The 13,182-nt window shown below is 42.3% G+C and overlaps 1 protein-coding gene across 2 annotated transcripts; it reads left to right on the top strand.

Annotated features, from left to right (window-relative positions):
- Positions 1-381: 381 nt before the first annotated feature.
- On the top strand, positions 382-12,639 carry sall1a (spalt-like transcription factor 1a). 2 transcript variants are annotated; one of them, XM_085252327.1, is made up of 4 exons: positions 382-1,272; positions 3,628-3,813; positions 6,524-9,921; positions 10,997-12,639. In XM_085252327.1, exons 3-4 carry the CDS (start codon positions 6,739-6,741, stop codon positions 11,435-11,437), a joined length of 3,624 nt encoding a protein of 1,207 aa, XP_085108453.1. In that variant the 5' UTR covers positions 382-1,272; positions 3,628-3,813; positions 6,524-6,738; the 3' UTR covers positions 11,438-12,639. The 2 variants fall into 2 exon arrangements, with proteins under 2 accessions (XP_085108453.1, XP_085108368.1); XM_085252242.1 differs by lacking the exon at positions 3,628-3,813.
- Positions 12,640-13,182: the final 543 nt, after the last annotated feature.

Raw genomic sequence — 13,182 nt, 5'->3', positions numbered from 1 at the left:
ACATAAACAACCCAGTGGATGGTGAATATATAAAGAAAAGTTTAGGGTTTTTTTTTTCCAAATGCATGATGTGAAATATAGATTAGTCCGCGTGACATGGATATGAGGCAAGCATTCGTTAAAAAAGTGTTTGGGGAAGAATTTAAAAGCTTAATTTATCCCCATTCAGATGAACAGACTTCTGTCTCTCCGCTCTTTACCACTGATCATCCCGGCGCGCACAAACCGTTTGGCTCTGCTGTGCTCAATCAGAGAGAAAGAGAGAGAGCGGGAGCGAGGGAGAGGGAGGTGGAGGTGAATGGTAACGTGACTGAATAGCCCGATGACCAATCAGATCCTCGATGGGCCGGGCTCCACATTTGTCCCACTGCCGCACGGGCCCTCAAAGTTTGTTTATTCGCGGAACGCAGTGTGTGATGAAAACGTGTTAGTAAGTAACCCCTCTTTTTGCTAATAATAATCAAATCAAAGTGATTGGGACGTCGGATCTCACTCTGGACTTTTGGGAACGCGTAACGGTGCCATTTACGCACGGAACATGCTGGCGAGACGTTGCGTTTTACCGCACCGGGAGCTTCGCTTCAAACTCTTCAGAAAGTAGGTGACGGTGTGCACACAACAAGAGCTGTATTACAGCGATCTTTACGCAAGAGTGGAGAACGGACTACCGAGTTGTAGTGAAATTAAAGTTGGTTGGAGATCGTGAAGGTTTGAGTTGCGAGCGTCCCGTCAATCCACATCAACAGGGGAAAAGGAAAAAAGAAAGAAAATAAACTGTGATGACTGCAAAAGACTGAAAGATACTGTCGCGGGCATGGACTCGAGACGCTGACATTCCCCTGTAGTAGTCAAGATAAGCCTTGACTTGGCTAACAGAAGGGGTTAAACCGTATCTAAAGGGAGTTTGGAAAACCCAGCCTTTCTTCCTCATACGGATCAACTCATTGGGTGGGAGCTGAGAGAGAGACAAGAGTCCCCAGCAAATCAGGAGCTAATTGATTAAAGAGACTTCATTTGAATAGGAGGGGGGCTGGCAAGGTGCCAATCGCCTTTCAAAGAAGCCCCCGTATGATTAATCGCAGAGCATTATTGATAATCATAACGGGGCACATGCGCGGTGGATGTTCTCGATTTACGTAATTTTTTAGAAGGTTTTGTAGTCATTTTTTTATTCTTTGCCTGCTGATGTGCCAGCCAGCATGTCGCGGAGGAAGCAAGCGAAGCCTCAACACTTCCAATCCGACCCTCATCTGCCTTTATCGGAGCACAATGGTGAGTCCAAGTAACCCAACGCTCCTTTTATGCAATCACCGTGAATTTTTCTTTCTTTTAAGCGATGTTTTTATTGTGTCCGCGGTCAACTCTCACTGTTAAGGAAGACTTTGAATTGGAGTTTATGCTGTTAGTTTTTTGTTGATTTCTTTACAAATTCAAGTGACTTCTTGATGAAAGTATGGTCGACTTTTAACAAAAGTTGATGCACCGATTTTCCACGAATTTCCCATTATTCAAGTACCAAGAACAATTTGGGGTAACTTGACATTTCTGCGCTGATTATTTTATTATCAGAGGTTAAAACTCAGTTCTAGGCGGTTAATAAGTGAAATATGAGAACACAGATATGGTGCGTTTTCTTTGGGTTTGAGCTCGGTGTGACTTAAAAGTTTCAAAAGTTTTTAATCTTAACTTTAGCGCGTTTTAAATAAATAAATAATCGCTCCGCTCGCACTCAGGCTTCCCTGCGTTCAGCGGTCGGCGTCTTGCCTCGACATCGACCACCCTGTCGCCCCTGTCGGGACTCCCAACTTTTCTTTGGTCCCGGACCGACAAATACCGTATTCCGTGTGCTTCAACTTTGCGCTGCAAACTCGTACAGATATCTCCTTCTTTTATGAAAATATATCAACAGTCTACGCCATGGCTTGTTACTCTTTTTTTTTTAAGTAAGATGAAAGGAGGACAGAGTGCGCCGGAGAACGTTAATGAACAAACATCTTTCCCAGTTCCTCCTGTGACGGTCTCTTTAGTTTACCCGTCTTTAGGCAATTTTTTTTTCTTATAAAAAAGAAGAAGAAGAAGAAAACAAATATTTGGGAAACTGAAGTTTTGTCTCGGCCATTCTGTCTCCACAAATACACAACCGATTCGTCCAAAAGATAGTTTCATGTCGATATAGATAAACCGATTTCCTAATTTTAACTTGCGGACTTGTAGCCAATGCGACCATCTTACACCTTTGAAAAAACTGCAGTAAGAATGCTTTGTTAGAAATGTGGTGCCTAAAATGTGAAATGAGTTTGTACAAAGTGGCTTTCAGGACTTTGCATGAGCTCTCAGAGTTTCAGAGGCCAACATAAGCCAGTAAAGTTATAATTAATTGCAAGCTGCTTTGTTTTTGTAGAAAAGGGGAATACTCGAGCCAAACAAGACACTAATAAAACTGCGTTTCAGATCACTGTAGAATAGTTATAAATAAAGCTTTCATTTCGCTACAGGACGTTGCAGCGTGTATTTTTGTTGACCGACTTTTCAGTCATGCGTTCATTAGGAGGAAAAAAATATCCATTAATATTTTAAGTAATTTCATAAATGTTCATAAATGGAAAGAAGCCCCGACTTTGTTATTCGGCGCAGTGTGATCGAATTTTGCCGCACAAAATTTATACTTTCTGCAATTTAAAAATAAATACATCTTTTGATTTAAATTTTTAGAAAAATGGCCTACAGATTTCATGCGAGGAAATAAAAAAAATCTGTGCAGTACACTGTGTTTAGCACAACCTGAAAAGCATGTGCATTTCAAATAAATATTTAAAATAAATATTCCTTTCGGGAGAAAGTCACGCATTGAAACGCTGTTTCACGTGATTTTAGGAACTTGATGATTAATGCAAAACCTTGTCTATCCCTGAGTGCTGTTTCTTTCCCCTAAATTTCCTTTAAATCTAATAAAGGGGAGTGAGGGAAAGTCACTTGTTTCAACAACCCATCTGCAGAATGCAAAAATTCCTAATTATGTCTAGGCCATATGCTAAAATAGTTGCAAGTGTCTTGTGTATGTAATTATAAGAGTATGACCATGTTGTCTTTAAGTTTGGGATTATTTAGCTGAAGCAGTGCTCATTATAAATGAGTTGTGTGTCTTTCTAGAGTGTTCTGGTAGCAGAAAGGGAAACAGAAAGTCATTGTATTTGTAGCTGAATATCAGTGATGCTCAGGGCTGTAGTTACTGGGAGGTCGGAGTGAGAGCCACAGAGGGTGGGATGTTGAGCTGTTTTAACCTTTGCCAGCGTCCCTCTGTTTGGAGGTGATCAGAGTTCAGGGCTCACTGTGTTCCTCTCTGCCTTGCCATTGACCCTGCTGATGAGAGCTGCAGGCAGCCCAGCAAGGCCTCAGCTTTTTTATTTAAGAGTGTGTTTGACTGTGGGGCCTTATCAATGTTGTGACCATCCCCTTATGCCCTATCAGAGTGGCCCCCCTAGAGGAGAGATTGGCAGGGCAGCCCCCTTTTGCGCTGTTTCTCCCTGCAAACACAGAGTGCCTCGCTTGTCATTTTGCCATTGTTTATGTGGTGTGAGTTTAGGTGTAGCCTGAAGGACTTGCTTTGCCTTTTTCCCTCCCCTTAAGCTTTAACCATGTCACCGGGGCAGAGCTTCTGAGATTTGAATCTTGTCCTGGACCACGGCAGCTTTAGTGGAACCCCATCTAGTGTTCAGTGGGATGAGTCCTGAGGGCTGGAGAAGATGTGAGCAGAAACCCTCCTGAAGTTACAAGTGTCAAGACGCTCACAGAGGCCCCCTGCGAAAAAATAATGTAGGATCTCTCAAAGCTCTCCAACTTTTTTGACTAATCCTTACTTTCTTGTCTCTCATATTCAGATTTTTGGTCAATCTCTTTGAGGCTCCGTCCTCTTGCTGTCTGCCTTAACGCCCTTTAGCTCTGCTCACTACTTACATTGTGCTATTGATAGACATTCTATCGAAGTTTACAGTCTTTCTTCATACCAGCTTGACTTTATCTTAATTGTAATTTGAAGTTAATCCTTGCTATTTTAGGAATTAAGCCTAATGCTAGCATCTGCGCTGTTTGCTCCTAGTCTTATGTGGACAGTGGATTTGTAGTGATGCATTAATTCAGTTTTGATCCTTTTTCGGTCATCAAGTAAAGACATATTTTGGCAGTGTAAAAAGTCATATGCAGTTGGTGGTGAAATGATTCTTACACTGTACAGCCGTAAAGGCATTTTTACCATTGGCTTTCCTTAAACTTGTGATAGAGTTCGGAAGACGACAATGTCCCTTGCTGCATTGCAATTTGATGACGAGTCTTAGCAGTTCCTTAGTTAGAGTATAGAAATGTACATTTTGGGGGAAAGCTCATCTGTCTTTGCTGTCTTTTTTAGTGTAATTTTATATTCTAGCGATAGTTGTATTTTATCCATGCATTTGTTTTATTGTGGCATTTGTTTGATAAGTTTAAATAATTTGAAAGTGCACAATTTTTGAAAATGCACTGTACAGAAAATAATGTTTTAGTATTTGTTAGGATTTATTCAATTAAAGAAACACACTTATTATGTTTGTGAGTTAAATAGTGAATTAATTAAATTCCACTGTAGAGCTTTTTCTCTGCTGTGTGTAGATTTGCACACACAGACACACACACAGTGAAAACTCAGGTATTTTATTTTTTATGAATAACTCTGCATCTTCCAAAAGTCAGGCAAAAGTTTTTGTTTTTTCTATATTCTTCTATTTTCATCCTGCTCATTTTCATATGATTTGATTTTCTTCACACTAATTTGTGTACAGTGAACCTTGAGAAAAGAGAAAAGGTGTTTATTTAATCCTCACATTTCTCACACTATGAATCAAACACATTTTTTCAAAATTAACGCTTGGGGTGTAGGTAGACGGGTGGGTGGAATTGTGGGGGGGGGGGGGGGGGGGATTTAACATGAAAAGTTATCATTAAAGTTGAGTCTTCCCTGTTTGCATGGTTTGGTGGTGTGAGGGCCGGGGTTTACTGTCATGGCAACTTTGCGTTATCTGATGTCTCTGAGCGGAGAAACATTGAGGGAGATAATCCCTGAATTAAACAGGATCTGCTTTGAGTCGACTGAGATGAGCAGGGCCAGGCTGTGCCGACGATCCCCGCCGCTCCCATGCTGTGTGAACAATGGGAAGGCATCCTGTCTCTCTGTGGGGCAGGGCTGCACTTCTCTGGGTTTCATTTGCAAATGAATTCTTGGCCCTGATGAAAGTGTTGAGGGGCCAGAGGCACAATGAAAGGGATTCATAGAGAAATGCAATTTGTAAATCAACTTGTATGCTAAATAGCGAGATTTTAGTGTGACAAAGAGGGAAATGAATAAGGAAAGTCTGGAGCACAGCAGTGGCTCTGGGGGCAGGGTGTCGTCTTGCCTTTTCATTCCCTGACTCGTCCTGTTTATTAAAATGGAAAATTTCAAAACCTATTTCAGTGCGCATTTGGAATGTGGTCGTTACTTTAGAATTTTTGTCTAAGTAACAAGAGAAGTTTCTGTTATGCTTGTTCTATGAACTGGTGTGTCTGCCTTCTTAGTTTTGGCAAGTTTGTGATGCATGCGTTCTCATATGCCACACTGCTCTTTAGCGTTGACCAAGTATTTATTTATTTATTTAATCCCTTTCAGGCATTTTTTTTTTCCTTAAATGAATTCACTGATAACTGTCCTTTCTTGGATTTAACTTTTGGGTTTATTGGACAATACTTAAACAAAAGTCTTAAGAATAATAAATATTTTTATTCTTGTAATAGATGGCAGATTTGTTTCATGTTTTTTGGTTATCAACTGAGTAACTGTTTACCTTAAACTTCTTTCTTGAATTTCTTCCTCTTTGTTTTTGCTTTCTTGTGTATATGCAGTAGATGTGGTGCCACAGGCTCTGTTGTTCTTGTCTCACTGTGATTGCAGGCTGAGTGGATACAAATTAGTTTAGTGACATAGATAACCTGTCCAAGATGCCTGTAGTTGGCTGAAAATGAGCAAAGTTGACAGCAAATTGAAAGTCTAATAAGTCCTTCAAATGCTTGATTTGCACCGAGTGGACAAGTAGACTTTGAAGGGCATGGAATATAGGAAATCAATGCTTTTCTATGAAATTTCATTAAGACCCAATGATCCTGACTTCACTCTATTCTATATTTTGATGGATTATCTAGAGAAAATGATTACCTTTGGTTGGCCTGATGAAACCCAGATGTACATCTTCAAAGATCACTTTTAACCAATATTTGAGTAGTTCCCATTGATTTTGTATCCCCTCTTATCATGTTTCAGAGGCCACTACATTGAATAAGGTCTTTCCTCATTTCTGCCAGCTTACTGTTGCCTTTTAATCTTTTTTCGTGAACACATCAGAAGGATAGGTGTTAAAACTGATTAACTTAAGATTAACAACAATTGAATTCAAGAAGATAAATCTGCTTCTTCAGCTGCAAAACATTTCTAATCGCTAATCCTCTGTTTCCTCTTTTTCAGGGGACACAGAACTTTGCTCCGAGGACCCCCCCTGCAAGGAGTCAGACGCCCATGTCTGTAGCAGATGTTGTGCTGAGTTCTTTGAACTATCAGATCTTGAGGAACACCAGAAGAATTGCACTAAGAATCAGTTAGTTCTGATAGTGAATGAAAATCCTGCCTCCCCTGTCGGAACTTTCTCGCCTGGGTCTCCTCCTCATAATCCCGATGACCAGATGAATGACACAGCTAATAACACTGATCAAACAGAGGGCAGTGACCTTTTGGAGCCTAACACTCTTGAAAAAGACGAATCCATGGACGTGGACGTTTCCGGAATGAGCAGTGGTCACGAAGAGGACGGCAGTCATACAGAGAGCGGAAGCCCCATTAATACAGTCAGCAGCCATGCTGATAGAGGCACCTCTGGCCCCGCAGTAGGTACTTCAGCTATCTCTGCCTCACTACCTCAGCTCAGTAACCTAACTGAACTGGGGAACTTCTCCATGATCAACAGCAATGTCATAATTGAAAATCTGCAGAGCACCAAAGTGGCTGTGGCCCAATTCTCCCAAGAAGCCCGTTCGACTGGAGGACCAAGGGTGCCAGCACTAATGGAGCAGCTCTTAGCCCTGCAACAGCAACAGATCCACCAGCTTCAGCTTATTGAACAGATTCGCCATCAGATACTGCTACTAGCCTCCCAATCACCAGAAATACAGGTACCTCCAACTTCTGCTCCCGGCACAATGGGGCCAGCTGCCAGCCCCCTGACCACACTCAGCTCACATCTCTCTCAACAGCTGGCGGCAGCCGCAGGCCTAGCACAGAACCTGGCCAGCCAGTCGGCCAGTATTAGCAGCATAAAGCAGCTGGCTGCAGCAGCACAGCTACCTCAGTCCAACCCAAGCAGCAGTGAGACATCTCAGAGCATTACCACACTGGGGCCATCAACAATCAATCCCCAATCCTCTGACAAAAGGCCCACTCATATGAGTAGCCTTCATTCTCAACTAAGCAGCTCCTCACTAGCAAAGTCATCGACGCCAGCATTTGGAATAGGTAGCTTGTTAAGCTCGGCCGTGAATCCCCTTCTACCTCAACCCCCACCTGGAAATCCCATGTTCTCCAGTTCTCTGTCCAGTGTTGGCACCACTGTAGAGGACCTCAACTCTTTAGCAGCTTTGGCCCAGCAGAGAAAAGACAAGCCGCCAAATGTCAGTTCATTTGAGCATAAGAGCAGCTCTGATGATGCTTTCTTCAAACATAAGTGCAGGTTTTGTGGCAAGGTGTTTGGGAGCGACAGTGCCTTGCAAATTCACCTGCGCTCACATACTGGTGAGAGACCCTACAAGTGTAATATCTGTGGCAACCGGTTCTCCACTCGTGGTAACCTGAAGGTGCATTTTCAGCGTCATAAAGAAAAATACCCTCATATCCAGATGAACCCTTACCCTGTTCCTGAGCATTTAGACAACATACCAACAAGCACTGGCATTCCATACGGCATGTCTATACCACCTGAGAAACCTGTGACCAGCTGGCTTGACAGTAAACCAGTTTTGCCTACTCTGACATCATCAGTCGGCATGCTGCTACCACCAACCATGCCAAGCCTGCCACATTTCATCAAAAAGGAAGATCATTCAATAGCCATAACTAGTCCTTCTGTTACTGCAAAGAGTGACTCAGGTGCCACTGAGCCTTCAGCTAAAAGTAATGATGGTGTATCTGAAGAGGGTGAAGGTGCAACACTGCCTACCTCAAATGGAAAAACTGACGAAGGCAGCAAGACTTTGGGTCTCATGACAAATGTGAGTTGTGCATCAGAAAGCATTGCAGAGTATACAACTTCTACCAGCCCACCCATGATGACCAACCCACTCATGCCCCTTATGTCTGATCAGTTCAAGGCTAAGTTCCCTTTTGTAGGCATTCTGGATCCTCTCCAGGGATCGGAGACATCCAAGTTACAACAACTTGTGGAGAACATTGATAGAAAGGTGAAAGACCCAAATGAATGTGTCATTTGCCACCGGGTGCTGAGCTGCCAAAGTGCACTGAAAATGCACTATCGCACTCACACTGGGGAACGGCCCTTCAAGTGTAAAATCTGTGGCAGGGCATTTACCACCAAGGGAAATCTTAAAACCCACTACAGTGTTCATAGGGCCATGCCTCCTCTTAGAGTTCAACACTCCTGTCCCATTTGTCAGAAGAAGTTCACGAATGCTGTCGTTCTACAGCAACATATCCGTATGCATATGGGTGGGCAGATCCCCAACACCCCTCTGCCAGAGAGTTATCCAGAGTCCATGGCTTCTGATACTGGCTCATTTGAAGAGAGAAACTTTGATGATCTTGACAACTTTTCTGATGACAACACTGAAGGAATGGAAGAGGGTCCAGACAGCAGTGTGCCAGATACACCCAGATCTGCTGATGCTTCCCATGACAGTCTATGTAACTCCCCAGCTCCCCCTGAAATGGCTACCCAGGAAGGGCAAGAGAGGAATGGCCAAGAATATAATAATGAAATGCAGGAACATAATGTGATCCAGATGAAGGCTATTGCAAATGGCTTAATTGAAGGTGACTGTCTCACCAATGACTCCTCATCTCTGGGAGGTGATGTTGAAAGCCAAAGCGTCGGGAGTCCAGCGGTGTCAGAATCTACCTCCTCCATGCAGGCGCCATCACCCACTAGCATGCAGCCACAACCACACAAATCCCCGAGCCTCGAAGAAAGGCACCAAAGGGCCTTATCTTCAGACCCCACCAGTATAAGCCTCTTGCACTCACATCCCTCCAACCTTGGAGCCCTGGACCTGACATCTGTCAGTTCACCAAAAGACCCTTTGGGCATGATTTTCCCCTTCCGTGAGCGTAGCACCATCAAGAATACATCCTGTGACATCTGTGGGAAGACCTTTGCTTGTCAGAGTGCCTTGGACATTCACTATCGAAGCCATACCAAAGAAAGACCATTTATTTGCACGGCATGTAACAGGGGTTTCTCCACCAAGGGCAATCTCAAGCAGCATATGCTAACACATCAAATGCGAGACTTGCCCTCACAGCTATTTGAGCCATCAAATACCAGCCTGTCCTCCAGCCCAACTCCTTCTCTTCTATCTGTCGGTTCTCTAAGCAAACCAGAAGTCAATGGTTTCCTTCATAACCTTCATCCGGAAAACAAGGAGGTACCCCCTGGCTTGGTCACCTCATCTGCCTCAACATCCCCAGTGCTTTCCACTGCTCCACCACGCAGGACTCCCAAGCAACACTTCTGCCATACCTGCGCAAAGTGTTTCTCCTCCGCCAGTGCTCTGCAGATCCACGAGAGAACCCACACAGGGGAGAAACCCTTTGCCTGCAGCATCTGCGGCCGAGCTTTTACCACCAAAGGAAACCTCAAGGTAAATGTCGAAACACCCAGCAAACTATTTGCCTCCTAAAAGTATGTGCGTGAGAATGTTCATGAAAAACGAGTCTCAGGGTTACTATTTAATTTTATATGGCATGTCAGTGCATTAGGCATCAAGATGTGGTAATGTGGTATAATTAATGAAAGGAACTGCTCTTAGAGGGAAAAAAATGGAAAAGCTGAATCATGCATGTAATATAATTATTGGAGAGAAATTCCAGCATGTGATCAGCTAAGAATGATCCAGTGCACACAATTAATTATCAGGTATAATCACTGTGAGTAAGTCAGTCTGTATTTTTCCATAACGGATTCTGTAAAAAATGTCACAGGCTTAAATCATCAAGAAAAAGATCTGCTTAGTGATCTTTAGGATTTTGGGGGATTATGTGGCCTTAATTTCCAATTATGTTAGTTATTTTTGAATGTCTCAATCTCCAATTCCTAGTGGAGAAATAAGGGCATATGTTTTTTTTTGTTTGTTTGTTTGTTTTTATTTCTAAAAGATTTACTGAATCAAGCTCAGTCTGTTGGATGATACTAGACTTACAGCGATATCTCACAGTTTTTTTTAAAAAAGGCTCATTAACTTTGTGTAAACTATTGTATATGAGCCACATTAAAATACAATTATTTTGGAGCAGTGTTTCAAAAATGTCCAAGCAGAATGTTGTCTTGTTCTTAGAAAGGGTATGGGCAGAGGTGAAATGTCACATGTAATACTGGCTGGGGCAATGAAACTGGACAGTGCAATTTTTGCTTCAGCCGTGCGGTCCCCTTGTGAGATGAGCAAATTAAAGTTCAGATTAAACAGCATGTATCAGTCTTGCCAAAAGATGTTTACACAGTGTTTGTACTTCTCATAGCATAGGCAGCTAACTGATCTGCTGCACTCAGGGTGTGAAGCTATTTTAATTCACACTCAAGCATTATTATTATTTTTTCCATTGCATCATCTCATGTGCAGCTCTTGTGGCCAAGTTTGTAAACATCACTAGTTTTCATCCCGCTCATTGCTCTGTCTCTCACCTCCTCTCTTTTGTTCTTCTCCCTCTCCGTCTGTGTAGGTTCACATGGGCACCCACATGTGGAACAGCGCTCCTGCCAGACGTGGCCGCAGGCTCTCCGTAGATGGCCCGATGGCCTTCCTTGGCACCAACCCAGTCAAGTTTCCCGAGATCTTCCAGAAGGACATGGCATCAAGGGCAAGCAACGGAGACCCGACCAGTTTCTGGAATCAGTATGCTGCGGCCTTCTCCAATGGTCTTGCAATGAAGACAAATGAAATCTCTGTCATCCAGAACGGAGGCATCCCACCCATGTCAGGTGGTGTCGGAAATGGGGGCAGCTCTCCCATAGGTGGCCTGACAGGCAGCCTTGATAAGCTACACAACACGGAGCCCAATGCTGCTCTGGCTGGTCTGGAGAAAATGGCCAACACAGAGAATGGGGCCCACTTCCGGTTCACACGCTTCATGGAGGACAATAAAGAAATTGCCACCAATTAGTATATGTCCTCAACTGGGCACAGACACATAAAGATGCCTAAAGGCATACTGTACACATATGTAGACACAGACAGAGGAAGAGAACAAGACAGGGATAAAATCAGCTGAACTGCTTTGCTCGCCATTGAATCTTTACGAACATGAGTGTGAAGACAAGTTGCTTTTTTTGTACAATGTACATGTTATAGTTTTAAGGAGCTTATTTATTAGTGATTATAACCTTGCTTGAAACCAAGTGGAAGCATTAACAATTAGGTTTTGTTTATTTTAAAGCCACAATGGGTGCTTTAAAAATGTGCTTTTGAAACTTAGAATATCTGGTTAGATAACCTTACCTTGGCATTAAGTTATTTTCTGTCTGTAGTAGCTATAATTGAACTGTCTATGTTCATGTGATGCATTAGCCCTGTAATAAGCGAACAGACTTGCTGTAAATAATGTACACTGATCTTCTGTAGATGGTCTAACATCTGTGTGTTCATGAATCCCCCCCACCCCGCCTCATCAAGACAAAACAATGAAATTCAGGCAAGGGACTAAATGATGTTGTAGTTCCTTTCTTTCCGATTATTATTTACCTTTATCTTATTTAATGAAGACAAAACATTGAAGTTTGCTACATTTCAAGGGTTTATTTAGTGTTAATTTGTTTTCTCGTTACAGTCTCTGTATTGTACTTTCTACTTTTTTTGTTTACTTCCATTTTTTTTCTTCTATCTTCTGTTGCTCATATTTTATTGTTGTTGAGAGCAAGACGGTTACAAATAGAGGAACATTCAGTCTGGCCTGTTTCCTGGATTTTGGAACTGAGACAGCTAATCAAATTGGAAGGATCACTTTTAGTATCTGAGCTGGATTTCCACATTGCTGCTATGTCCCAGCATCCTCACTGACATCAAGTGCAAAGTTATGTGTTGAAGCTTCTGTAAATATGTTCAGATGTGGAAATACAAGCTCCCTTGCAAGAAAATGTACATAAAGCTCTCACAAGAAGTCCATCACGGCCAGGGGACAAAATGATAGTGTTTTTATAAGTATAAATATATATCGGGTTTGACAACCTTCGGACTGTTACATGCACTTTCTTGGAAAGTTGGAAGATCTTTATGGGTCCAGTTTCTCTACACTTTAATACCTACTAACAACTAAGATACTGTAATTCTTTACTCTAATAATCAAATACATCAGTTTTCCAAAAGAAACATTGTGTGTTTGTGTGCTTTTATTTCCTCATTTTAAAAATACCGTCTCTTTACATTTACTAACAACTATACATAAGAAAAAAAGCAGAAATAAAAAATAAATTAAATAAGCAACTTTTGTTTCTTTTAAAGAATTTGTGTTCACGTGCAGCCTCCACACTTCCGTGCACAAACTACAGAAACGGAGGCTTGGGTGCTGATGGTGTGAGTTTTCCTGCTCTTTAATTTAAAATGAACACTGTTTGAACATCGTAGTTTCTATAGCTAGTTCTCCAGATCTCCAATTAATGACTGTTCCACAGAATCGGATAAATTCAAAGCGTATCCGTGGAAAGGAAAAGGCCCCCTTCTGCAATTTATTTACAAAGGGTTTAAAAGAAAGAAAGAAAGAAAGAAAGAAAGAAGCGCGTCGCAGCGGGTAAAAGGATGGTGTGTCCGGAGCAGATAGTTAAGCAGGAGGTGTCCGATGCGCAGTTGGCGTTATTTTTCTTCTTCGTCGTCTTCAGTTGAAAATAGAACTTGTATTAAGAAAGCGACGAGCTA

Source organism: Mchenga conophoros, linkage group LG1, assembly GCF_057382185.1.
Source record: "Mchenga conophoros isolate Kocher_MC1m ecotype Shallow Benthic linkage group LG1, M_conophoros_male_GT1.1, whole genome shotgun sequence".
In the NCBI taxonomy this organism is placed as follows: domain Eukaryota; kingdom Metazoa; phylum Chordata; class Actinopteri; order Cichliformes; family Cichlidae; genus Mchenga; species Mchenga conophoros.
This window is presented reverse-complemented; position numbering and strand designations above follow the sequence as displayed.